Source organism: Hemiscyllium ocellatum, chromosome 46 (assembly GCF_020745735.1).
Source record: "Hemiscyllium ocellatum isolate sHemOce1 chromosome 46, sHemOce1.pat.X.cur, whole genome shotgun sequence".
NCBI classification, from domain to species: Eukaryota; Metazoa; Chordata; class Chondrichthyes; order Orectolobiformes; family Hemiscylliidae; genus Hemiscyllium; species Hemiscyllium ocellatum.
Genome location: NC_083446.1, coordinates 3987482 through 4014633, shown reverse-complemented (window position 1 = coordinate 4014633; position 27152 = coordinate 3987482). Strand labels below are relative to the sequence as shown.

Here is a 27152-nt window from a genome sequence, read left to right as displayed (position 1 = left end):
TCTATAACGTGTGCCTGCACAAAAACACAACCATCGAGGTATAGAAGAACTGACTGCACTGTTTGCACTATCAGTCTCCTTGTTTGAGGAAGGATATAAATGAGTTGGAGGTGGTTCAGAGGAAGTTCAACAGGCTGATTCCCGGAAGGAAAGGTTTGAAATACTGGGCTTGTTTATATGGAGATTTGAAAAGAAGGGTGAGTTGACTGAAATGGATATGATCCTGAACAGGCTTGACACAGTGGACATGGAAAGGATGGTTTCTCTAGCAGGTGAGTAACTAGGGACATTGTGTAAAAACTAGAAGTCACCCTTTTAGACCAGCGATAAGGACAGATGCTTTCCTTTAAGAGAATTGTGCGATTGTCTGCCCCAGAAGGCAGTGGTGGTGGGATTAGATTATTAGATTACTTACAGTGTGGAAACAGGCCCTTCGGCCCAACAAGTCCACACCGACCCGCCGAAGCGCAACCCACCCATACCCCTACATTTACCCCTTACCTAACACTATGGGCAATTTAGCATGGCCAATTCACCTGACCCGCACATCTTTGGACTGTGGGAGGAAACCGGAGCACCCGGAGGAAACCCACGCAGACACGGGGAGAACGTGCAAACTCCACACAGTCAGTCGCCTGAGTCGGGAATTGAACCTGGGTCTCAGGCGCTGTGAGGCAGCAGTGCTAACCACTGTGCCACCGTGCCGCCGGATCTTTGAATGTTTTAAGGTGGAGATAGACAGATTCTAGCTGAGCAATGGGATTAAAGGTTATCGACAGTGGATGGGAATGTAGAATTCAGAACACAAACTGTTCCACTACAATCTTATTGAATGATAGAATGGGGTCAAGGGGAAGAAATGCCGACTTCTGCTCTTAATTTGCATGTTCATATCTTCTGAGTCCTTAAAGCTTTCGACCATCTACGTTGCACGTGATAGAATACCACCCTTTTGCCTGAATGAGTGCAGCTCCAACAACATTTAATAAGCTTAACACCATCCAGGATGAAGTAGCCCCATCCACCACCTTATATATTCAATCCCTCAATAACTGATACACAGTAACAGCAGTATGTACCATCTACAAGATGCACTGTAGTAACTCACTGAAGTTTCTTTAAAAGCACCTTCTAAACCTGTGACTTCTATCACTGAGAAAGACACAGTCAGAAGTCACACGACACTAGGTTATAGTCCAACAAGTTTATTTGAAATCATAAGCTTTCGGAGCGCTCCTCCTTTGTCAGGTCAAGTGAGCCACGCTCAGAGGAAGGGTCACCAGACATGAAACATTAACTCTGATTTCTCTTCACAGATGCTGCCAGACCTGCTGAGCTTTTCCAGCAACTTCTGTTTTTGTTTCTGATTTACAGCATCTGCAATTCTTTCAGCTTTTATTTGACAAGTTGTGGGGGGGGAGGAGGGGAGAAAGGGGAGGGGGAGTTGGGGGTGGGGAATATCCAGGATCACTGGCCTAGTACCACAGTCATTATGTTGCATGCCCATCTAAAGACACAAACTGGGAAAGGTTAGGTGGAGAAGACAAGGATTTTGGGTGTTGCAAAAATTCTGCAAAACTTCTGCACTTCCTTTAGTGCAAATGCTCATCATCAAATCAGATTTCCTGGGTGTATCTAAATAAAACCTTCCCCCAAAAAAAAGCTATTTTCACAGTTTGATAATGAGAAACACTCTATTCAAAAGCTGACAGAATGCGTGGCTATATAGAGCTGTATCTCTGTTGTTATATCCACGCTGCTGCCCCATCAATCATATCAGCAGTCTCATTTAGAGCTCCGTTTGAATCCAAAAGGACGAGATTGCATTTTTTTTCTCCAGTGATTTTCCCTTTACTCCTGAAGATTTTGATTGATGCCCAGGGTTATTTCCACAGGCATTGCTGCCCGCCTGCACCTTGCCAAAATGACCATTTAACATGCAAACGACATCAGTCTGAGGGGCACCTTTGCCGTGCATGTAAATGTCCTTTCCTGACGCGCACACACACACATACAGGCAATTTCTTTCTCAGACACGTGACTGAGTATAAGCATTCTTCTCTCTTTGAGTTGACTACAGAGATGTGCAGCAGGAGAACTGGCTGGTCCCTGAGCTGTGAAATATGCAGTGCTCTCCTACGATGTGTGTGGAATGTTCTTGCACTGGAGCTGTAGGCCGTCTAAACCGTCCTGAGGCTTTCCGTACACATCTTCTCTGTATCCAGTGATTTTGATACGGAGGAGACCGTGTTGGACTGGAGTGGACAAAGTTACAAATCACACAACACCAGTCCAACAGGTTTATTTGGAAGCACTAGCTTTCGGAGCACTGCTCCTTCCTTGTTGTCAATCAGCCGATGAAGGAGCGTTGCTCCAAAATTAATTTTTTTTCCAGTAATTTTGTGATGGCCACTTGGAGAATTTCTTCATTGAGGGGCTGTGACCTTTCTGACTGCATCACCATTTGTTACCCATCCCTAAATGCCTCTTGCGATTCTCGTGCCTTATAGAACTGCTGCAAGTTTGGAACAGCGTTATTTTCCCAAGTCAGGATGGTGTGTGATTTGAGAGACAACTTGGAGGTGGTCGTGTTCCCTGGTCCTGCTTTGAGGTGGTGGAGGTCATGAGAGTCATAGAGCTATACAGTAAGGAAACAGCTTTTGCCGACCAGATATCCTAAATTAATCTAGTCCCATTTGCCAACATTTGGCCCATATCCCTCTAAACCCTTCCTATTCATATACCCATTCTGATGCCTTTTAAATGTTGTTATTGTACCAGCCTCTACCACTTTCTCTGGCAACTCATTTCATACACACACCACCCTCTGTGTGAAAACATTGCCCCTTAGGTCCCTTTTAAATCTTTCCCCTCTCACCTTAAACTTATGCCCTCCAGTTGTGGACTCCCTTACTCTGGGGAAAAGACCTTGTCTATTTACCCTATGCATGCCCCTGATGATTTTATAAACCTCTATAAGGTCACCCCTCAGCCTCTGATGCTCCAGTGAAAACAGCTCCAGCCTATTCAGCCTCTCCCTGTAGCTCAAAACCTCCAACCCTGGTGTGGAAGTACAGCTAATGTTAACATATAAGGTCCATGAGCAGCAATAACGTAATGACTGGGAAATGCTGTTGGCTGAGGGATAAATATTGCCCCTGGAACACTGCCTTCCCCCACACTTGCCCACGAAGTGCTGTGGAATCTTTTATCTGTGTCTGAGAGGGCAAGACAAGGCCTAGGCTTAATGACCCTGACTGAGAGGTGGCACCTCTGGAAGTGACACTCTCTCAGTACAAGACAACAGTTAGGGCATAGATACGGGACTACTATTACATCTCCGAAAGGAAGTAGTTATAGCAAAGTGTAAAGAGTAAATATACAAAGATATTGCCATGAGTCAAAGTTTCTTTGAGGTAATGAGGCAAGTTTGGCTAGGCTGGGGCTGTTTTCTTTGGAACAGAGGGAAGATTTAATTTAGGTGTATAAAACTGAGAGGAATCATTTTCCAGATAGGGGCCAGTGGGGCCTGGAACTTGCTGCCTAAAAGGATGGCTGAGGCAGACACACCCAACATGCTTAGAAGATCCATGAATGTGAAGTTGAAGTGCTGTATCCTACCAGCCAATTGCTACAAAGTCTAAGTTAGCGGTATAAACAGTTTCAGCTGAGGGTGACCCAATGGGCAAACTGCACCATATAGCTTCCCGGTTTTCCAGACTGCTAGGCCAGATTGTGTCCTTGCAATTGAGTCCTACCAGTGAGCCAACATCAGAACAGGAGTAGGCCAATCAGCCCCTCAAGCCTGTTCTGCTAGTCAATCAGATCATGCCTGATTTGTGGTCTAACTCCATGTACCTTCTTTGAGCTCACATCCCTTAATAGATTTGCTTAGCAACATTCCAAATCTAAGAGAGATACATTTTCACAACTGATCCAGCATCCTCTGCCATGATTGCAAATGTGGCTGGTCAGCAGGGGCCACACTTGCTGGTTGTCCATTTCACACCCACAGTGGATGTGTCCACCTGTAGGGACCAGCAATGGTCTTGGCCGAGCAGACTTACACTTGGCAGTGGGGAAAGCAGGAGACAGTAACGTTGTGACAGTACAGATTCAAACCTAGTGAGATGCCCCACATCTGACCTACAGGATGCACTGAGGATAGATCTCCCCATTTCCTTGTTAGAACATATCTGAAACAGTCGTAGGTGCAAATTAGTGCAGATGCTGGAATCTGTACTTAAAACAAAAAATGCTGGAGATCACAGCGGGTCAGACAGCATCTTTGGAGAGAGCGCAAGCTATCATTTCAGAGTCTAGATGACTCTTCATCAGAGCTGATGGGAAGTGTGGTATGGTGGTTAAGTGGTTAGCACCACTACCTCACAGCGCCAGGGACCCGGATTCAATTCCAGCCTCGGAAAACTGTCGATATGGGATTTGCTCATTCTCCCCATGACTGCATGGGTTTCCTCAGGGTGCTCCAGTTTCCTCCCACAATATAAAGATGTGCAGGTTAAGGTGAACTGACCATGCTAAATTACCCATAGTGTCCAGGGATGTGCAGGTTGGGTGAATTAAGTACAGGAATGGGTCAGGGTTGCGTTTGAGTGGGATGCTCTTCAGACACTCAGTATGGATTCGATATCCAAGCAGCCTGCTTCTACGCTGTCGGGATTCTATGAACATAACCACCTGCTTAAAATGGTCTTGTACCATGGATCCCTCTCTCCCACAACCTTGCTATCATGAGAAGGGTGAAATAAAAATCTTCACGAACCAAAGGGTAAAGGAAAGGACTGGATTCACAGCAAAACTAAGAGTATAATCTCCATTTGTAGTACAGAACTAGAAGGTAATTTCAGTCTCTGATGGCTAGAATCCACAGCAATAAACACAGAACATACATCCATGAATTATATATGGAGAATAACAGTGAGCAGGGAGTGAGTAATATGCCTGTAATTTAATCAAGTGGGATTTAGATATTATAAAGTGGATGAGATGAGATTAGCTCTCTTTTTATCCTCTATTATTTAGAATCAATGCTGGACAGTTCTACTCAGGCGAAAGCTTCTTGTTATTAAAAGCCTTTGATTGGTTTTGGCTGCGGTCCCATGTTTAGGTTGCCAGCAGCTGACGACCGTCTCTCAAGGAAAGGGAGAGGAAGGATCCTTTCGGTCACCGTGACAAGTCCATGTGTGACCTGGTCAGTGAGCATTGTGACTTAAACTACAGAGTCAGGTCCCCAGCTTTGTGTCAATCCAAACCTAACAGTGGGTTACAGGGAGACAGCCTACGCCCACCTCCTCCTTATTCAAACTACAACACGTATCCATAAGCTGTCTTTTGACATTTTTCCTGCCGGTTTCTACTCCTTATGCCTGAGGCTGTTCCACCTGGGAAAGCAGTACAACCAGGCCTGAATCCATCCTCATACAATACCTGCAAGTTAATGAGGAGAGGCAGAAACCCAGGCCAGATACGCCTCTTCTAAAGCCGAGTGCAGGAACTACTTCATCAACAGTGCTGAGATTTAAGCTGGAGCAAATGACTGAATTGTTTCAGCCCAAAAGAAGGCCATTTGGCCCTGAGTGTTCGTACTGGCTCTCTGATTTCACTTGATGCCATTTTCCAACCTGCTCCCCATAATCCCGCAGATGAACAGACTAACATCCCCTTGATTACACCAACTGAATGTACGATACTCTAAGGTAGTGCATTCCAGAATATAACCACTCGCTGCTTGATAAAGCTAAGCATCCTGGAGCATCACCAATGTGAGCCCAGCAAACACATTTCTCACTTGCAATGCTCTTTATCCTCTTCACATTATGAGGCAGGATGGGCAGGAGGAAGCAGAGCACAGACAGCTGCTGGATTGTCAGCGTTGCCCCGGTTACGGGAAGCAGAATGTAAGTGATTCCTTCCCCCTGCAGATAGCCCACTTGGTGCCTCTAAGTCCAAAACCTGACATTTATTAGCTGTCAATGCTAGCTGGAGTGGTCCTTGGGAAAGCTCCAAACTGCCTTTGATTGAGTGTTAGCTGTGCAGTCGTCAAGGAACTTACCGAGTTCTTGTGTTCTTCTAGAAATTCTCTGACAGTCTTCAAGACAGTTTCTGCAGCTTGTGCATTGGGATAGCCTGTGTATGGAATAAAGGACAGCTACTGAAATGGACGGCAGACATTAATAGGTGCCAGCATAATGCTAACTATTTATAGCCTTCAGATTAGTACTAGGCCCAACCCAGGTACCTCAAGACACTTGAAACAAGACCTTGTGTCTAACCTTTGATCATCAATCCCCTCTCTAACTACGTGTCCACACATCCCCCAGACCCTCTGCACCTTACATTATCACTGCAGTCACTCAGCACAAATCAAAGAGTCATAGAGATGTACAGCACGGAAACAGACCCTTTGGTCCAACTTGTCCATGCTGATCAGATATCCTAGATTAATCTAGTCCCATTTGCCAGCATTTGGTCCATATTCCTCTAAACACTTCCTATTCATATAACCATCCAGATGCTGTCATTCTACCAGCCTCCACCACTTCCTCTGGCAGCTCATTCCATACACACACCACCCTCTGCATGAAACAGTTGCCCCTTAGGTCCCTTTAAAATCTTTCCCCTCTCACCCTTAAACCTTTGCGTTCAGGAAGCACAAGGATGAATACATGAATAGGAAGGGAATAGAGAGTTCCAATCCTTGAGATGAAGACTGTTTTAGTATGGAAGGGCAAAATGTGTCAGCGCAGGCTTGGAGGGCCGAAGGGCCTGTCCCTGTGCTGTATTGTTCTTGGCTCTTTGAACTCTAGCTTTGCACTCCCCAACCCTGGGGAAAAGATTTTGCCTATTCACTCAATCCATGCCCCTCATGATTTTATAAACCTCCGACGCTCCAGGGAAAACAGCCCCAGCCTGTTCAGCCTCTCCCTGTAGCTCAAACCCTCCAACCCTGGCAACATCCTTGTAAATCTTTTCTGAACCCTTTCAAGTTTCACAAAATCTCTGCTGTAGCAGGCCTTGTAATAATTCTGCTCTCTCTCTGATGACAGAGTTAAGACACAACCAACCTTGATTAAATTATTCACCTGTTCCTATCTATCCACCCACATCCCGCGCCTTCTCCTGGGTCATAAACATTCAACAAAATTTGAACACGCTTGAGAACTTTCTGTGTACTAGTTGAAGGCCACACTTTCTATATGTTGGAAAGCATTCCTGGCTTTGGGCCTCCTGAGGTTGAGAAAGATGCTATCTGAATGCAAATCGATGAGAAGAGGGCTGCTGATGATTTTCAGATTTTTCAGAGTGCTGGTAGACAGTGCAGAAGCATCCCTCAAAATAGATATCTACCAGTGACATAGAATGAGGCAACAAGAACTATTAGCATGGAGACAGAACGAAAGACCGTCATTCCTTTTCAATGTCAGTGTAAGGGCTGATCTCATGGACTATGTTCTACTGGACAATACCGAATTTGAAAGCACAAAACCTTACCTAAAACAAGTGGCTGTAAGCTAACAGACAACCACAGACCCACCTTTTTATTGTTTTTTTTTACCATACAGTCAGTAACCTGCACAGTGTGTGCATATTGCATACAGACCTAAAAAGTCTGAAAGGATTAGTGCTGGAGAAACACAGCAGGTCTGGCAGCATCTGTGGAGAGAAAGCAGAGATAACATTTCGGGACCAGTGACCCTCCTTCAGAATGGTTCTGATAAAGGGACACTGGACCCAAAAAGTCTTCTCGGATTTTTGTCCATTGATGCTGCCAGACCTGCTGAGTTTCTCCAGCAATTTCTGCTTTTCTTTCAGATTTCCAGTTTTTTGTCTTTGGTTGAAAGGGTTATTGTTGAGCAGCAGATGGGGACAATTTTCTCCTGTTCGTAAAAGAGAACGAGAGAGCATGGTCGTCGAGAGTTTTGTAAATATGACATAAGAGAAAGCTTTTTCACCCAGGTTTGGAATGCACTGCCTGGAAGTGTGCTAGAGCTGAAAATGTGTTGCTGGTTAAAGCACAGCAGGTCAGGCAGCATCCGAGGAACAGGAAATTCGACGTTTCGGGCCAGAGCCTTCATCAGGAATGAAGGGCTCTGGCCCGAAACGTCGAATTTCTGTTCCTTAGATGCTGCCTGACCTGCTGTGCTTTAACCAGCAACACATTTTCAGCTCTGATCTCCAGCATCTGCAGACCTCACTTTTTACTGGAAGTGTGCTAGAGGCAGGTTCAACTGAGATAGCAAAGACAGCTTTAGATGATTACTCAAATTGAAACAGTGTGCACGGTTAAAGGGGAAAGGCAGGAATTGGAGACTCAAGCAAAATGCCTACAGAGCCACGATGGGCTGAATGATCTTATCTGTGTCATAACATTCTTGTGATGGGGCTTCCCAAAGCAGAGGTGGAAAACTCCAGTGGGGTTATGAGTTGAGATGTTGGGATTATGGGTTCTGAGGCTGTAATGGTCGCCTCATCTGCCCTCCCACTCTAACAAGTTCTTACTTAGAGCTCGCAAGAATCTTCAAGCCTGAAAATGAGGTGGAGATATTGGGGAATACTAGTTTAGAATCTTGAAGGAGCCCAACATCCAGGACTTCCTCAAAGCCTCTGTAAAACAATCATATTGATGCAACCTAATGTGCTACAAACTACCTCTTGGTCTACACAAGAGACTCTTCTAATTAGACCAGAAAGAGGTTTTCCTGCACCACAACAGACCAGGTAGGCTACTCTCCATGCTTCCAGCTCACTGCCTTTATTCCTGATGAAGGGATTTTGCCCGAAACATCGATTTCGCTGCTCGTTGGATGCTGCCTGAACTGCTGAGCTCTTCCAGCACCACTGATCCAGAATCTGGTTTCCAGCATCTGCAGTCATTGTTTTTACATCCCCACCAGCAAAGAGGGTGGTGGCAGCAAAATGAGCACATGGTGAGGTGCAGGCTCAGGTAAGCTGCACATACAACAGTAGACACAACAGCCTGTGCCAACCCACAGCCTCAGTCCCCGATGTCTTAGTAACTAATCACGGAAACAGCCTTTCATCCTGCATAGCAGAAGAGTGCATGGCAGTGGATTAAAGGGAAATCAAAAGAATTGCCACTTTGTTTTCTCTGAGAAGTGAATTGCTGCTGAGAGGCAGCTTTATCTCTCATTCGCATTCAAAACAACAGGTGACGCTGGGGTTGCGTTCTCTGGAGAAACAACCCAGTGCTGTGGAATCTCAGGAGGCTCAGCAATTTATCACGATTGATGCATTGTTTCAAATCCCATCCTGACAGGCTAAGTACAAAGCTCCAGTCCCAAAGTCTACTGAGTGAGTGAATATTTTAAAATATTAAATATTTCTCTCCCTAAATCCCAGGCTGGGATGAAGCTCTTTTCGGAACCATTCCCACAGCAATGTGGTTATCTCTGAGCTGCCCTCCAAAATGGTCGAGCAAGCCGCTCAAGCTCATGGTCAGTTCCGGGGAATGGGGAACAAGTGAAGGCCAGATCCTATGAGGGATAGACAAAAGGCGCTTGCCCTTTGATCCATTGGTCATGGGATCACTGAGCCCTGTCTATTACTTGCTGCTTCCACATGGCATTGGCTGGCATTTTCGTAGTCCTGTGTCATGGGTCCACCAGATTGTCATTTTTAGCAGTGCCTGGTGCTGCCCCTGACATGCCCTCCTGCTCTCTTCACTAAACCAGGGTTGATCTCCCGTTCCTCTGGTCCAACTCTGAGTCTGTCTTCAGACCTGCTGACAAAGATAGTGTTGTCTGGTGGACCGATATCCACTTTGCTGAGCTCTCCACACCTCACAAATACTCTCTGGTAGTAAACAGACTCCATGAATTCCTGGTGTCAAACTTCTGCAGCAACCACTTGGAGGCTTATATGTGCTTCTGCCTGCCATTTTTGGAGTTTAAGAGATCACGCACTATACCTGAATATACTAAATGCCATGCAGGCTAATTTCTGAGCCAACGTCGCTAACAGAGACATCACAAGAAAAATACTCACTGTAGGGCTTTACAGAGATGTTTCTTCAGTTGTGAATGAGACAAAGCCGACATGGTAATGAGGTTGGGGACTGCCTGTTTTGTTTCCTGCCCATGACTGTCAATCACTGCAGATTAAACCGCTGGCTCTGCTCATTTCCATTTCAATTCATTTATCAAGGCCATTATACCAAAAGCACTTCATTCTTCCTCATGTGAAATTACCAATGTACAGAAACACTGCAGAGTGGCAAAGCACAAATACTATCCATATTCATGAAGACAGCTGAATATTGGAAATATGACTGGAAAATTTGCACTTAAAATGCTAACCAAGAATGCTATCGCCACGGAGGTTTCTGCAAATTACGCATTTCTTCACAGAATGGATACCAAGGAGCGAATTACTTAGAAAGTAAGCAAGGCTCAGGAATGAGTTACACAGGGAAGAATGCAGAGCTGGAAATGAACTAAACAGGGCATTACAGGGGGCCTGGCAGTGAGTATCCCATTGTTGGGCAGAAACTTGGAGCATTCACACCCTATTTTCTGCCTTCAACAATGTAAAATTCTTGCCTCTGGTCACATTGTACTAACTGCCTGCACCAATCAGAAAGCAAATAAACTCACATGTCTAATTGGAATACTTACTGAAGAATCCTGTGGGTCTAGTACTTAAAATGTGGAAACAGTGTGGAAACAGACCATTTGGCCCAACTCTCCAAAGAGTATCCCACCCTGAAACAGCCCCTGCCATATTCCTGCCTTTCCCACCGCGAATCCACCTAACCTACCATCCCTGGACACCATGAGCAATTCAGTTATATCATTCATCAATTCATCCCGTGTTGAAGATAAATTTAATAAAAAAACAATCATTTTTATTGCCCTCTGATATTTCTCAAGAGTTTGCTTGAAACTGTATTGCGGAATTTCAATCTTCGATTCCTGGAGAACTCAGCGCATTCCAGCACGGTTGGTGATGCCAGTAATCAAGGCAATAACAGCGAGAGTTGGGAGAGAGTGACTCAGAGCAGTCGTAAATGCCTGCTGCTCATCACCGACATCCTTAAATCTACATGCAATGATGGACGTGGAGCCAACCCACTGGGGATGAGGCCCAGTAATAACTTACTGAAACAGCAATAAAGACTTGGAAACATGATATAATCAGAAGGTGGAAGTGACCTGGGAGTCAGTTGGACAGAAAAGAATAGCAACAGGGGAATAAACCATATAGAATAGAAGAGAGAAGTGACAGTGAATAAACCAGAGTGTAGAAGATCATTCTGTGAGTTACACTGATCTGAGAATGAACTTACAAAACAAAAGCAAAGAGGACGGCACGGTGGCACAGTGGTTAGCACTGCTGCTTCACAGCGCCTGTAGACCCGGGTTCAATTCCCGACTCAGGCGACTGACTATGTGGAGTTTGCACGTTCTCCCCGTGTCTGCGTGGGTTTCCTCCGGGTGCTCCGGTTTCCTCCCACAGTCCAAAGATGTGCGGGTCAGGTGAATTGGCCAAGCTAAATTGCCCTTAGTGTTAGGTAAGGGGTAAATGTATGGGTGGGTTGCGCTTCGGCGGGTCGGTGTGGACTTGTAGGGCCGAAGTGCCTGTTTCCACACTGTAAGTCTAATCTAATCTAAAGTCGGGAAAAGATTCTGGCTGTAACAGGCTGCTCCTTTTTTGAAGAATTTTAGGTATTGGAGGGGTTTTCCTTGAATTCCAGGATGAGCAATTACTGTTTTACCTGCTGTTGGAATTGTTTTGGAACTTGGGTGAAAAAAGAAAGTCAAAACAATAGCAGTTTTAAAAGGGGAAGGAACGGACAAAGGCAGCACATAGTGAGGTCAGGACAGAAGGGTGAGAGAGAGAGAAACCCACACAGCTAACTGACATAGCAGTGAACCTGTGCAGTTACTGCTTTTGCTGTTGAATTCATGTATCGCTGGACATCGGAGTGGGTCTGGGAAAATTAACAAACAGTGAAATCCACAACTAATCTTAGAGGAACCTGTTTGGGAGAGGTCCCAGCACAGAAACAGATAAGTAAATAGTTTTAAGTATAACTTTGTTGTAAATCTACAATAGTGAGTAGTGTGTTCTTTCTTGATTATATGTTTTATTGAGATATATCTCTTGATTAAACTTAAAAATATAAGCCATAAGTATTAAGTTAGCCTGGAGCAGCGTTTTGTAGAGGGGTAAGATGGTGTTATTTTCTGGGTCTGCAGATTGGAAGAAGCAAAAATAGCCTTTAGTGGAGTGATATATTCTTTTTGTTGATTGTGGGAGTTTAGGGAAACTTTACATATTACTGAGGATTATATCTGCAATAAATGCCACTGGTTGTGAATTCTATCAGATCGAATAGATTGGTTGGAACGACAGTTAGAGGCAGTGAGGAATTTACAAGAGCAAGGGGGTGTGATGGTTGGAGGGGAAGGAAGGGAGAAAAGTCGCAGATACAGTCGGGTAGATGGGTTAACTCCAAGGTAGGAGAGGTAGGCAGGTAGTGCAGGAGTCTTCTGTGGCTATGCCTGTTTCAAACAAGTATGCTGTTTTGGAAAATGTAGGAGGTGATGGATTCTCAGGGGAATGTAGCACAAACAGCCAAGTTTCTGGTATCAAGACTGGCTGTAATGTAGTGAGGGGTACATCGGATTCCAAGCAATTGATTGTGTTAGGGGACTCTCCAGTCAGGGGCACAGAGAGACATTTCTGCGGTCAGTAGAAAAAATTCAGAATGTTGTGTTGCCTCCCTGGTGCCAGGATCAAGGATGTCTCAGAGAGAGTGCAGAATGTTCTCAATGGGGAGAGGGACCAGCAGGAGGTCATTGTACACATTGGAACCAATGACATGGAAAGGGAAAAGGATGAGATTCTGAAGGGAGAATATAGAAAGTTAGGCAGAAATTTAAAAAGAAGGTCCTTGAGAGTAGTAATATCTGGATTACTCCCAGTGCTGTGAGCTCGTGAGGGTAGGAATAGGAGGATAGAGCAGATGAAAGCATGGCTGAGGAGCTGGTGTATGGGAGAAGGATTCACATTTTTGGATCATTGGAATCTCTTCTGGGGTAGAAGTGACCTGTACAAGAAGGACAGATTGCACCTGAATAGGAAGGGGGCTAATACACTGGCAGGGAGATTTGCTAGAGCTGCTCGGGAGGATTTAAACTAGTAAGGGTTGGAAGGGTGGGGGAACCCAGGGAGATAGTGAGGGAAGAGATCAATCTGAGACTGATACAGTTGAGAAAAGAAGTTAGTCAACCAGTCAGGGCAGGCAGGGACAAAGCAGAGAACAAGATAGGACTGATAAATTAAATTACATTTATTTCAATGCAAGAGGGCTAACAGGGAAGGCAGATGAACTCAGGGCGTGGTTAGGAACATTGGACTGGGATATCATAGCAATTAGAGAAACGTTTATATTTCAGGATACAAATGTCATAGGAAGGATAGAAAGGGAGGCAAGAGAGGAGGGGGAGTGACGTGTTTGATAAGGGATAGCATTACAGCTATACTGAGGGGAGATATTCCTAGAAATACGTCCAGGGAAGTTATTTTGGTGGAACTGAGAAATAAGAAAGAGATGATCACCTTATTGGGATTGTATTATAGATCCCCTAATAGTCAGCAGAAAATTGAGAAACAAATTTGTAAAGGGATTTCAGTTATCTGTTAGAGTAATAGGGTGGTGATAGTAGGGGATTTTAACTTTCCAAACAGAAACTGGGACTGCCATAGTGTTAAGGGCTTAGATGGAAAGGAATCTGTGAAGAGTGTACAAGAAAACTTTCTGAGTCAGAATGTGGATGTACCAACTAAAGAAGGTGCAAAGGTGACTTTGGGGCCAGTGACCATAATTCTGTTAGTTTTAAAATACTGATGGAAAAGGATAGACCAGATCTAACAGTTGAAGTTGGAGGAAAGCTAATTTTGATTATATTAGGCAAGATATTTCAAAAGCTGATTGGGTGCAGATGTTCGCAGGTAATGGGATGGCTGGAAAATGGGAAACCTTCAGAAATGAGATAGAGAGTCCAGAGAAAGTATATTCCTGTCAGGGTAAAAGGAAAGGCTGGGAGGTATAAGGAATGGTGTTTGTATGACGAGAGAAATTGAGAGTTTGGTTAAGAAAAAGAAGGATGCATATGTCAGGTATAGACAGGGTAGATTGAGTGAATCCTGAGAAGAGTATAAAGGCAGTAGGAGTGTACTTAAGAGGGAAATCAGGAGGGTGAAAAGGGAACATGAGATAGCTTTGGCAAATAGGGTTAAGGAGAATCCAAAGGGCTTTTCCAAATACATTAAGGATAAAAGGCTAACTAGGGAGAGAATAGGGTCCATCAAAAATCAGCAAGGCGGCCTAGTAGCACACAACCCACCAACACTCTCAAACAAAAACTAACAAACTTAAAAGACCCAGTACAACCCATGGACAAAACCAATGTCAAAACCATGCAAGGACTGCCACAAACACTACGTAGGACAAACAGGAAGAAAGTTAGCCACCAGGATACATGAACACCAGCTAGCCACAAAAAGACACGACCCTCTCTCCCTTGTATCCATACATACGGATGAAAAAAATCACCATTTCGACTGGGACAACACATCTATCCTGGAACAGGCTAAGCAAAGACATGCCAGAGAATTCCTAGAGGCCTGGCACTCCAACTACAACGCCATAAACAAACACACAGATCTAGATGCCATCTATCAACCCCTCAAAAAATGAACAGGAAATGACATCACCACAAATCCCAGGAACCCCATCCAGGAGAAAGATATAAATAGAAAGCAGGAGACAACAGCTTCGCTTCACTTGGAGGTCCCCACTGATGATGTTACCTAGCCAGGTAATGAAACGTCCGGATATCAAACCTACAGCTCAGCGAGCAAACCTACACCCTAAGGCGGCCTTTGTGTGGAGCCGCAGGAGATGGGGAAGATACTAAACGGGTATTTTGCATCAGTGTTTACTGTGGAGTAGGACATGGAAGATATAGAATGTAAGGAAATAGATGGTGACATCTTGAAAAATGTCCATCTTACAGAGGAGGATGTGCTGGATGTTTTGAAATGCATAAAAATGGATAAATCCCCAGGACCTGATCAGGTGGACCCTAGAACTCTGTGGGAGGCTAGGGAAGTGATTGCTCGGCCCCTTGCTGAGATATTTGTATCATCGATAGTCACAGGTGAGGTGTCAGAAGACTGGAAGTTGGCTATTGTGGTGCCATTATTTAAGAAAAATGGTAAGGACAAGGCAGGGAACTATAGACTAATGAGCCTGATGTCAGTGGTGGGCAAGTTATTGGAGGGAATCCTGAGGGCCAGGATTTACATGCATTTGGAAAGGCAAGGACTGATTAGGGATAGTCAACATGGCTTGTGCGTGGGAAATCATGTCTAACAAACTTGACTGAGTTTTTTGAAAAAGTAACAAAGAGGATTGATGAGGTCGGAACAGTGGACATGATCTATATGGACTTCTGTAAGGCATTCAATAAGGTACCCCATGGGAGACTGATTAGCAAGGTTAGATCTCATGGAATACAGGGAGAACTAGCCATGTGGATACAGAACTGGCTCAAAGGTAGGAGACAGAGGGTGGTGGTAGAGGATTGTTTTTCAGACTGGAGGCCTGTGACCAGTGGAGTGTCACAAGGATTTGTGCTGGGTCCACGACTTTTCATCATTTATATAAATGATTTGGATATGAACATATTGTTAGTAAGTTTGCAGATGACACCAAAATTGGAGTTGTAATGGACAGCAAAGAAGGTTACCTCAGAGTACAACGGGATCTTGATCAGATGGGCCAATGGGCTGAGGAGCGACAAATGGAATTTAATTTAGATAAATGCGAGGTGCTGCATTTTGGGAAAGCAAATCTTAGCAGGACTTATACACTTGATGGTAAGGTCCTAGGGAGTGTTGCTGAACAAAGAGACCTTGGAGTGCAGGTTCACAGCTCTTTGAAAGTGGAGTTCCAGGTAGATAGGATAAGGAAGAAGGCGTTTGGTATGCTTTCCTTTATTGGTCAGAGTATTGAGTACAGGAGTTGGGAGACCATGTTGTGGCTGTACAGAACATTGGTTAGGCCACTTTTGGAACATTGCGTGCAATTCTGGTCTCCTTCCTATCAGAAGGATTTTGTGAAACTTGAAATGGTTCAGAAAAGACTTACAAGGATGTTGCCAGGGTTGGAGGGTTTGAGCTATTGGGAGAGGCTGAACAGGGTGGGGCTGTTTTCCCTGGAGCTTCGAAGGCTGACGGGTGACCTTTTACAGGTTTACAAAATCATGAGGAGCATGGATAGGTTAAATAGACAAGGTCTTTTCCCTTGGGTGGGGGGAGTCCAGAACTAGAGGGCATAGGTTTAGGGTGAGAGGGGAAAGATATAAAAGAGACCTAAGGGGCAACTTTTTCATGCAGAGGGTGGTGCCAGCATGGAACCAGCTGCCAGAGGATGTGGTGGAGGCTGGTACAATTACAACATTTAAAATGCATCTGGATGGGTATATGAATAGGAAGGATTTGGAGGGATATGGGCCAAGTGCTGGCAAGTGGGAGTAGATTAGGTTAGGATATCTGGTTGGCAGGGACAGGTTGGACCAAAGGGTCTGTTTCTGTGCTGTACATCTCTATGACTCTAAAAGCTTTGATGACCTCAGGATGACCCAAAGTATTGCATGATGGACTTTTTGAAATGTAGTCTTTGTTGTAATGTAGGAAGGGCAACAGCCAATGTGTGAACAGCAAGCATACATCAAATCAATAATGGCCGGACCATCAGTTGGATGGTGGATGAACACTGGCGCAGAAGCAGTTTTGGGTACTGTATGAGACCCAACTGCACCAGTGGCAGTTACGTTGGCAGTAGACTCCTGGCATCAATGGCGGAGTTGTGTTTGGGCCGGTGTAGGACCTGGCAGCATCAGTGGTGGCTGCATTGGCAAGGTCCAATGAGCAATTATAGTGGTGAATACATTGGTGTAGTTGGCATGGCATCAAAGAGTAGCGACTCTTGCTCTGGCAGCGTGGCGAGGCCTGTAGTTGAGCACTTAAAAGAAGGACCGTAGAGCTGAACACTGTTCCTTTATTTTCCTTAGTAATTTATACTTTGGTTTAGTTTTCTGTGTTTTAAGATGGCGCTGGACAGTGGCGACACTATACAACACTTGTTACAAAAATACACGTGACAATAAATTTAAATCAAATCAAATCAGTGAGAGGCATCCTCTGATGGCTCTGGGATCTTCTACGCCAACTCAAGACTCCATCAGTTTAAAAACAAATGCAAAGAGAAATGTTAGTGAGATGATGGAAGCTATTGGAGATGAAAATTGGGGCATTATACAAATTATTTCATACATGCTATTATGGATGGAAAATGCAGTGGAGTAACCTCTCGCTATCCCCAGTGTTCTAACCTAAAGGCATAGCTGTCACAAAATCAGAATGTTAAAACATACTAGAGTCAGAGGAAAAGCTGACCTCAAAATCCAAACTCCCTCTGAGGAGGTAATCACAGATCTCTCGACGTGAGAGTCTGCAGGGAAGGAAAGTCTAGGAAATAATACGGGATCTGGGAGTGAGTCAGTCACAGGTTAATGTTTTTCCCATATTCTGTGATCAACACAGCAGCTGAAGTCCAGGGTAGTTGCTCCTACCGCTGGAATTTGGCAGATCATTGGTGGGGAGGCAGGGCCAGGGAGAGAAATCGTGGTCCTGGTGCTTTCCCTCTCTCTAAGTCCCTTAATGCTGCCCCCCACCACATTTAACCTTCCCCAGCCCTTCACATCCTTCGGGTGCCCAGAACTGAAAACCTGGTCGCAGTAGGGTTGAGCTCCTTTATATCGGTTTAGCAGAATCTCTTGGCATCTGGACTCTGTGTCTATTTGTAAAGCCCATGAAAAGCTCAGATGACTGTTGAACCTAACAACAGCAAACAAGGGAGTGAAGCAGTTAATGAGTGGAGATTGCAAAAGGTTGCTAGACTCAAAATATTAACTGTTTCTCTCTCCACAGCTGCTGCCAAGTCTGCTAAATTTCTCCAGCAATTTGCTTTTTGTTTCAGGTTTGCAGCAACTGGACTTCTTTGTGTTATTTTAGTGCGGTTGCACTCCTCATGGTCACTTGTTGAATGCTTCATGCTTGAATGTTCTCAGACCCTGGTTTAGGAGTGTCCCTGGTGGGAATTCTGGCACTTCCTGCTGTCCCTTTCCAGGGCCCATGCTTTCAGGTGGGAATGCAGTCATGGCAACGCTACTTCAGCCAGAATGCACACTGGCTGTCCAAACCAATAGGCACTGGGACCGGAGTCTCTCTCTTCTCTCTTGGATAATTGGTGTCAGAACATTATCTTGCTTGCTTGTGAGCACTTTGTGGCCCCGGACCCTGACAGAGCAGATGGCGCTGCCTCAGCCTGAGGTTTCCTGAAGGCAAGACCCCAGTGTTTAGTGCCAAGCACACCTTCCTCTTCCAATTCTTGTCTATGAGAGACTTGCCTTAACATTTGAAGTTATTAGAGAAGTGGCCGATCCTCCCGAGCTCTGGCCTAAGCGGGGTCCTTTCAGGAGATAGATAGAAAAATAACAGGCAAGGAGGGAAGGATTTTTATAAAGGTAACAGGATCCTTTTCCTTACTAAATCAGGAGATACTACCATTGGGCACACACAGCAATCCCAGCCGGTCACTGAACTTTAGTATCCCCTCGTTGGATTCAGAAAAACCCGGATGTGGACCACTTTCTCCCAGACTTTATCGCTAAACTTGAATCCCAGACTTCCGAGCTGCAGCAAGACCAGCACGGACAACTCACTCCAACTCTATAATGTTACATCCACATTGTCACTCATCAACATACTCAGCCTCCCTGTCCCAATGTCACTCATTAACACACTCAGCCTCCCTGTCCCAATGTCACTCATTAACACACTCAGCCTCCCTGTCCCAACGTCACTCATTAACACACTCAGCCTCCCTGTCCCAATGTCACTCATTAACACACTCAGCCTCCTTGTCCCAGTGTCTCTCATTAACACACTCAGACCCCCCGTCCCAATGTCACTCATTAACACACTCAGCCTCCTTGTCCCAGTGTCTCTCATTAACACACTCAGCCTCCTTGTCCCAATGTCTCGCATTAACACACTCAGCCTCCCTGTCCCAGTGTCTCTCATTAACACACTCAGCCTCCCTGTCCCAGTGTCTCTCATTAACACACTCAGCCTCCCTGTCCCAACGTCACTCATTAACACACCCAGCCTCCCTGTCCCAGTGTCTCTCATCAACTACTCAGCCTCCTTGTCCCAGTGTCTCGCATTAACACACTCAGCCTCCCTGTCCCAATGTCTCTCATTAACACACTCAGCCTCCCTGTCCCAGTGTCTCTCATTAACACACTCAACCTCCCTGTCCCAATGTCACCCATTAACACACTCAGCCTCCCTGTCCCAATGTAACTCATTAACACACTCAGCCTCCTTGTCCCAATGTCACTCATTAACACTCTCAGCATCCCTGTCCTAATGTCACTCATTAACACACTCAGCCTCCTTGTCCCAATGTAACTCATTAACACACTCAGCCTCCCTGTCCTAACGTCACTCATTAACACTCTCAGCATCCCTGTCCTAATGTCACTCATTAACACACTCAGCCTCCTTGTCCCAATGTCACTCATTAACACACTCAGCCTCCCTGTCCCAACGTCACTCATTAACACACTCAGCCTCCCTGTCCTAACGTCACTCATTAACACACTCAGTCTCTCTGTCCCAATGTCTCTCATTAACACACTCAGTCTCTCTGTCCCAATGTCACTCATTAACACACTCAGCCTCCCTGTCCCAATGTCACTCATTAACACACTCAGCCTCCTTGTCCCAATGTCACTCATTAACACACTCAGCATCCCTGTCCCAATGTCACTCATTAACACACTCAACCTCCCTGTCCCAATGTCTCTCATTAGCACACTCAGCATCCCCGTCCCAATGTCACTCATTAACACACTCAGCCTCCTTGTCCCAATGTCTCTCATTAGCACACTCAGCCTCCCTGTCCCAATGTCACTCATTAACACACTCAGCCTCCCTGTCCCAATGGTTCTCATTAACACACTCAGCCTCCTTGTCCCAATGTCTCTCATTAACACACTCAGCCTCCCTGTCCCAGTGTCTCTCATTAACACACTCAGCCTCCCTGTCCCAATGTCTCTCATTAACACACTCAGCCTCCCTGTCCCAATGTCACTCATTAACACACTCAGCCTCCTTGTCCCAATGTCTCTCATTAACACACTCAGCCTCCCTGTCCCAATGTCACTCATTAACACACTCAACCTCCCTGTCACAATGTCACTCATTAACACAAACGCAACCTCCATGTACCAATGTCACTCATTTATACAAACTCAACCTCCCTGTCCCAATGTCACTCATTAGCTCACTCAGCCTCCCTGTCCCAATATCACTCATTACCACAAACTCAACCTTTCCTTCCAAATATTCCACATTAACACAAACCCATTCTCCCTGTACCAATATCCTACATTCAGCAAATGCAGCAGCAGGACCCGTTAAAAACAAATGCTGTGAATGCACTTACTTCATTTTTACCCAGTGAGAAACCTAAACGATCTTTCACACATGAATACTGAGAGTCCTGGAGCTCTAAGAAGCCTGATAAACACTCTTGTAGATTCAGCAAGGTCTTAGGGAGAAAATCTGCATACAAATTGCCTGTCAGTATCCTACCAAGAGCCCAATGACCCGCCTCGAGCCACTTATACTTCATGCCAGAAAACTGAAGCATGGTCTAAGTGGAATCCGGTTTGATTATTTAAAGAAGGTGTATCATTTCATTTTTACTGACTTATTCAGTGTCATTTAGCCTGGAGACTTCATAAAAATATACAGCGAAGACCCTGAAAGACTCTATATCTGTTTTGCTGTATCATTCCCAGGTTATGATGCGATTGCATTAAGTGGCTGGTTTGGCAATGTTTAGGTCGCAATCTCTCACAGGTCGGTTTGGAATCGCTCCGAAGCAAGAGGTGGGAACGCAGAAAGCAGGTTTGGAGTCTAGTGGCGCTGTTCGGCAGGGAGTTTCTATCTCCAAGTTGGGAAAGTCCAGAACAAGTGGCTAGAACATTAACAGCTGGGCCATTCACGAAGAACTACTTCACAGAAAGGGAGTGAGAATCTGCCGTTCTGTCCCCAGAAGAAGCTGATGTTGAAAGGCTGCCTGCAGATGTCAAAGCTGAGATTGGTAGACTGTTTTGGGGAAGGGAATGAAGGGATATCAAATGGAGACTGGTAGGTGGAATTATGATATGGATCAGGAGCTGAACAGACACCTCCTGTTGCTCTGTGACTATACAGTCTTTATGTGGTCTGGACAGGATCTGAATGTTTTGCCCCCAGTAGAATATTCCCACACCAACGCTGTAAAACATTGTTTTAACTTGCTGGGCAAAAAGTTTAAGAATTAATAACAACGCATTAGTACTTACCGTAAATTCCAGTTGAGATACAGGGAAAAGCCTGCAATAAAAGGAACAGACAATGAACTTGTGTTTTTAACTCATCCAATCGATTTTCTTTGAAATTGACATTTTGCCTACTAATTATCTGGGAGGCTTTGTCCGCTGTGTTCCACACACTGTGTGGACCCTTTCCACTGGACTCTGTGCCCAGTATTGGAAATGCTCTGGTCACTTTTGGGCTTCGTTCTGAGAGTTCCTGAGGGTCCTTCCTGGACATTCCCTGGATTTGCCAGGAATCAGATCTCCAGGGCACTGACCTATGAACACAAAATCTGATTACCAATGCAACCGATGTGTAAATGTGGCTGCATGTCCGAGATGCTCAAAGCCATTTGATGAAACTTCCATGTTCAAGCAGAACTGATGAATCTGCTTGTTTCCTTTCCAATTAAAAACAAATTTGTAAACAGGAAAGGACCTTATTATAGAGTCATAGAGAAACAGAAGCAGACCATTTGGTTCAACTTGTCCATACCGACCAGATATCCTAAATTAATCTAGTTCCATTTGCCAGCTCTTAGCCCATATCCCTCGAAACCCTTCCTATTCATATCCCCATCTGGATGCCTTTTAAATATTGTAATTTTACCATCCTCTACCATTTCCATACATGCACCACCCTCTACGTGAAAAAGTTGCCCTTTGGTTCCCTTTTAAATCTTTCCCCTCTCACCTTAAACCTATGCCCTCTACTTTTGGACTCTCCTACACTGGGGTAAAGACTTGGCAATTCACCCTAACCATGCCCCTCATGATTTTATTGCCCCTGAGCCACTAACATTCCAGGGAAAATAGCCCCAGCCCTTCCCTTTGGCTCAAACCCTCCAACCCTGGTAAAATTGTTGTAAATCTTTTCTGAACCCTTTCAACAAAGTGTTGTACATTTTTGAGTATTCTCTGTCCCTGTGAATTCAAAACTGAGATGGATACATTTTGGCTGACTTGACTGACTTGAATTAAGAGGTAGGGACCATTGGTTGAGATGGTGGGACTGAGGTCAAAGATTAGACATGAACTTATTGAATGGTCCAGCATAATAAAGATCGTTTCCTGTCTTTTATATTTTTATGAATAGCACCAGGAAAACCAAACAGAGTGTAATGGTTTGAAGAGGTGCTTATTGCTGCTGCTGAGAAAGTACATTAACAGCCTTTTGAATGGATACTATATGAATCTAACCAATTGTCTCAGAGTGGTTTACAACAACTCCCCAACAGCCATGTGTAATTTACTATCACAGTTGGTTCTGCTGTAATGCACATTTATTAAACGTGAATTGGCTATAATGCAATTGAAGAATTTAGACCATTGTTGTGGTTCTGTTCGCTAAGCTGGGAGTTTGTGTTGCAAACGTTTCGTCCCCTTTCTAGGTGACATCCTCAGTGCTTGGGAGCCTCCTGTGAAGCGCTTCTGTGGTGTTTCCTCCGGCATTTATAGTGGCTTGTCCCTTCCCCTCCGGTTGTCAGTTCTTGCTGACAGAAGCGCTTCACAGGAGGCTCCCTAGCACTGAGGATGTCACCTAGAAGGGGGACGAAACGTTTGCAATGCAAACTCCCAGCTCGGCGAACAGAACCACAACAACGAGCACCCGAGCTACAAATCTTCTCCCAACTTTTGAACACCTACGGGCGAGAGACGCTAAGACAAGCCAGGAAATGGGAATCCTGTGCCAACCGCCTAAGTGCCACATACAGAACAACTCTGGTTCCTGCATGAATGCCGAAGCAAGAACTGACAACCGGAAGCGTCAGGGACAAGCCACTATAAATGCCGGAGGGAACACCACAGAAGCGCTTCACAGGAGGCTCCCAAGCACTGAGGGTGTCACCTAGAAAAGGGGACGAAACGTTTGCAACACAAACTCCCAGCTCGGCGAACAGAACCACAACAACGAGCACCTGAGCTACAAATCTTCTCCCAAACTTTGAATTTAGACCATTATTTGTAGAACATGAATTTTCCTTACCTGTATTGGTTATAACACAACTCTGGTCCCATTGGTTTAAATAGTGCTGCTATTACACGCTTTTCTTATCACGCGGGATTACACGGGAATGAAACCATCACGTTATATCAGTACTCTTCCAGCATATACTTAATTAGCTGTTTTATTGAGACATCCTGAAGCTGTGAAAAGTGCTGTATGAATGAGAGGTTTCTCCTCCTCAAACCTGTGCTCTATAAGCTTACTGTCCTTTGTGGGGTGCTGCAGGATTATGTCGTTGGAGGTTAAAATCTCATTCAGATCAGAGGAGCCAAGTAGCCTTCCTTATCCTGGTCCAGGGTCACAGCACTGGGGTACTGTGCGGGCACTGTCAGCAGCTACTTGCCAAGTCATGGCCACTGGCAGATGGAGACGGCACAACCATGATACCTGCTGGCCAAGAACACTCCTCGCCAACTGCTGCTGAAATGAGCTGGAGCGAACTGCAGTCTTTTAATTTAAAGTGATGATAAGAAGGCAAGATCCCTGGTGGATACGGAAATGAGCTGGCAGTAGTTGCCATATGGTTCCAGCATGTGGAAGTAACAAGTGTGTATCATTCCCAAGATAGATCTGTGTCGAGGGGTATTCAGAGCAGAGTTCTTAAGAATGTTGGAACATTCACCCACTTGAACGTGCTCTGCCTGTAAATGAGATCATATCTGATCTGCATCTTCCTGCTTACACCCACCTTCACCCCACATTCCTCAGGATCTTTAATTTACAAAAACTGTCAGGGAATGATTTGAAGTTCATAACTGATCTAGCGTGAATGGCCATGTGTGGTCGAACATTCCAAACCTTGGTCAGTCCTTTTGAGTGAAACCACCCATTATTTAGGCGGCATTTGGCAGAGACGGTGGAAGAGAGTGTTGTTTTGGCTTGGGGGCGCGGCTGGGCAGGCTGAACTTGCGCTTCTCATTATATTTGTGAACGCAATTGGCTGCCTGAATTTTGGAACCTGGACCGGTAAAGAGTCAGCAGCCCAGCGTTACCTCACGGGGTCAAAGGTTCTGGTGTCACATCAAGAAAGGCACCCATTCAGGCATTCATTTCCTGTGAGACAGGAGTATTAAGCCATCTGTCAGGGTGGGTACCAATACCTGAACAGTCTGGCCCTTCCACTCTTCCCCAGGCAGCCTGTTTCCTTTTGCCAATCCTGCATCCTTTCCCCAGTCAGCCAACTGGAATATTAAAGACTCAGGTTATTAGAGGGCTTGACAGGGTAAATGTGGGAAGGTTATTTCCCCTTGTGGAAGAGTCTAGGATTGGATGGCATCATCTCAGAGTAAGTAGTCACCTGTTTAATACAGAGATGAGGAGTAATTTCTTCTCGAAAAGGCCATGAATCTATGGAATTCTTCACTGCAGAGTGCTGTCAAGGCTGGGTCGTTAAGTCTAATTAAGGCTGGGATAGACAGATTTTTCATCAGGAAGGGAATTGAGTGTTCTCAGGAAAAGGCATGAAAATGGAGTTGTGGATGATCAGATCAGCCATGGTCTCACTGAAAGGTGGAGCAGACTCACAAGGCTAAATGGTTCATTTTTGTTCCAGTGTCTTATGGTCCAACATTTCCTATCCCTGTCACTTCCTCTTAATCCCTTCCTATGCCTGTAATCTCCTGCAGTCCCTACTCAGCTGACGAAGGAGCAGTGCTCTAAAAGCTTGTGATTTTGAATAAATCTGTTGGACTATAACCTGGTGTCGTGTGTCTTCTGACTGTGTCCACTGCAGTCCAACACTGGCTCCTCCACATCAATCTTTCGAGTCTATGCAGCCATCATTCTGGGGAATATAGGCTCTGCTCCTTCCGAATATTTCCTGCCTAAGGTGGGATACCTTTTCTCATTTTACATTCCCACAATGATCCCAAGTAGCAGGCCAACATCTGCATGACATTACAGAAATAAGCAGTCTGTTATCACCCTCCATTTTGCAGATAGGTGCCAGCTGACTGCCTGCTGTCCTTCAGTAACACAATTCTGTTCAACTGGCAGCATTGCTCTTGCAATCACAGCACAGTGCACTCGAATGTCAATATTCACTGCAACACTTTACAAATCTATTTGCGAGCATACTGATTCTGTCAGAAAGTAGACAGTGGAGGCAATTCAACTTGGAAAAGGTGCATTTGTAGAAAATAGGACACAAATTTAGAAAGGCTGAGAGTCAGACAAAGAACCACAAATCACTCCATTGCCAGACTGCAGCTGCTCCCGCAGCTAGACAGAAAAAGAGAGAGACTCCTGTGCAAACATGGGAACAGCTGGCCAATGAAGCATTATTCTTTGCCTTATTTTTGAAGAGTCTTTCTCTTGGGACTTTCTCTATCCTCTCCTGAAGATGCTGTTTTCTAACAGGGATTCCTAACAGGCCTTTGGTGGTTGACCACTCCTTCACCCCAACTTATGGGTCAGCGTCGTGTGGGAATGTTGACGAGCTCTTAACCAGGGAGAATGTGACAAAGGACCTGACGTTCCAATGGAGGTCACAGAGGAGGGATCGGGAACTGGAACCCTGACTCAAATTCTACATCCCTACCTTAGAGACACTGACACAACTGCTATGGTTACTTAACCTCAGCACAGACCAGGGACTCCACCTAGGATCCTACTGTCTCAATAGTGCCTATTGACCAAAGCTCTGGGAGGGAGGTGGAGCAGACTGGTTACGAGAATGAATAGCTAAACTCAATATTGTATACTAATGTGTGGCAACATGAGCCAAACATCATGGCTGTCTGGGGAGAGGTTCTGTCTTCTCCTATCGGCGGAGACTTCTGTACGTTTATGTGAGACCTGATAGGGCACAGATTATGATGGTACTCCCTGTTCCACATAGCCAACTAAGGTGAGCTGTTGAACTGATATCCTTGATATGCACACACTACGAAGGCCTGCGTGGCAGATTAAAGCTGAACCCAACACACAGAGACTGATGAGCTGATTGCCATTTTGAAATCTTAGCCCAGAGACACACCACTACAAACAACAAGGACTTGCAGTTATGTAGGGTGCCCCAAAGCACTCTCCAACTTTAGTCACAGACACACATAAACAGTAGTGAGGTAAATGGCCTGGAGTGTCACGTGAACCCAGAGACCTGAGTGGGCAGGATGGAGAAGCGCTCTATTTTAGCAATGGAGTGAAAATGTGAAGATTGTGCTTCCCAACCTGGCCCTGCTGTTTTCACAGGGAATGGAGCAGGTTGTAATTGGCACATCGGTGCTTCAAGGAGGCAACTGCACACATTCAACTGCAGCTTCTTTTGGTCTGATCTGATTCTCACTCAGTGGTGGAGGCTGGATCCGAAACACAGCTGATGTACTTCAGAACCGGTTAGAGAAGGTCAAAGCTTACTGGTGTTTTTTGGAGAGTTTGGGCCCTTTGAAGGGGCAAGGTACAAATAGACTCCCTGAAGCAGGCCATTCAGCCCATCGAATCCACACTGACCCTCCGCAGAGCATCCCACCCCTATCCCTGGAACCCTGCATTTGCCTTGGCTAACCCACCTAGCTTGCACATCCATGGACACTATGGGCAATTTTCTAGCATGGGCAATCCTACTAATATCCCTGGGCTGTGAGAGGAAACTCACG

General features: G+C 45.3%; 1 protein-coding gene across 4 annotated transcripts in view; it reads right to left on the bottom strand.

The window, feature by feature from the left end:
• Window positions 1-27152, bottom strand: part of LOC132836097 (macro domain-containing protein CT2219-like) — a 944897-nt gene that overhangs the window by 27460 nt on the left and 890285 nt on the right. For all 4 annotated transcript variants that reach the window (XR_009647331.1, XM_060855360.1, XM_060855361.1 and 1 more), the window contains 2 exons: window positions 21537-21567; window positions 6074-6147 (listed from right to left, as the gene is read on the bottom strand). Coding sequence is in view for 3 of the 4 variants with exons in the window: in XM_060855360.1 (XP_060711343.1) it covers window positions 6074-6147; window positions 21537-21567 (105 nt within the window). In the remaining variant the exon portion in view is untranslated. The remainder of the gene's footprint in view (window positions 1-6073; window positions 6148-21536; window positions 21568-27152) is intronic.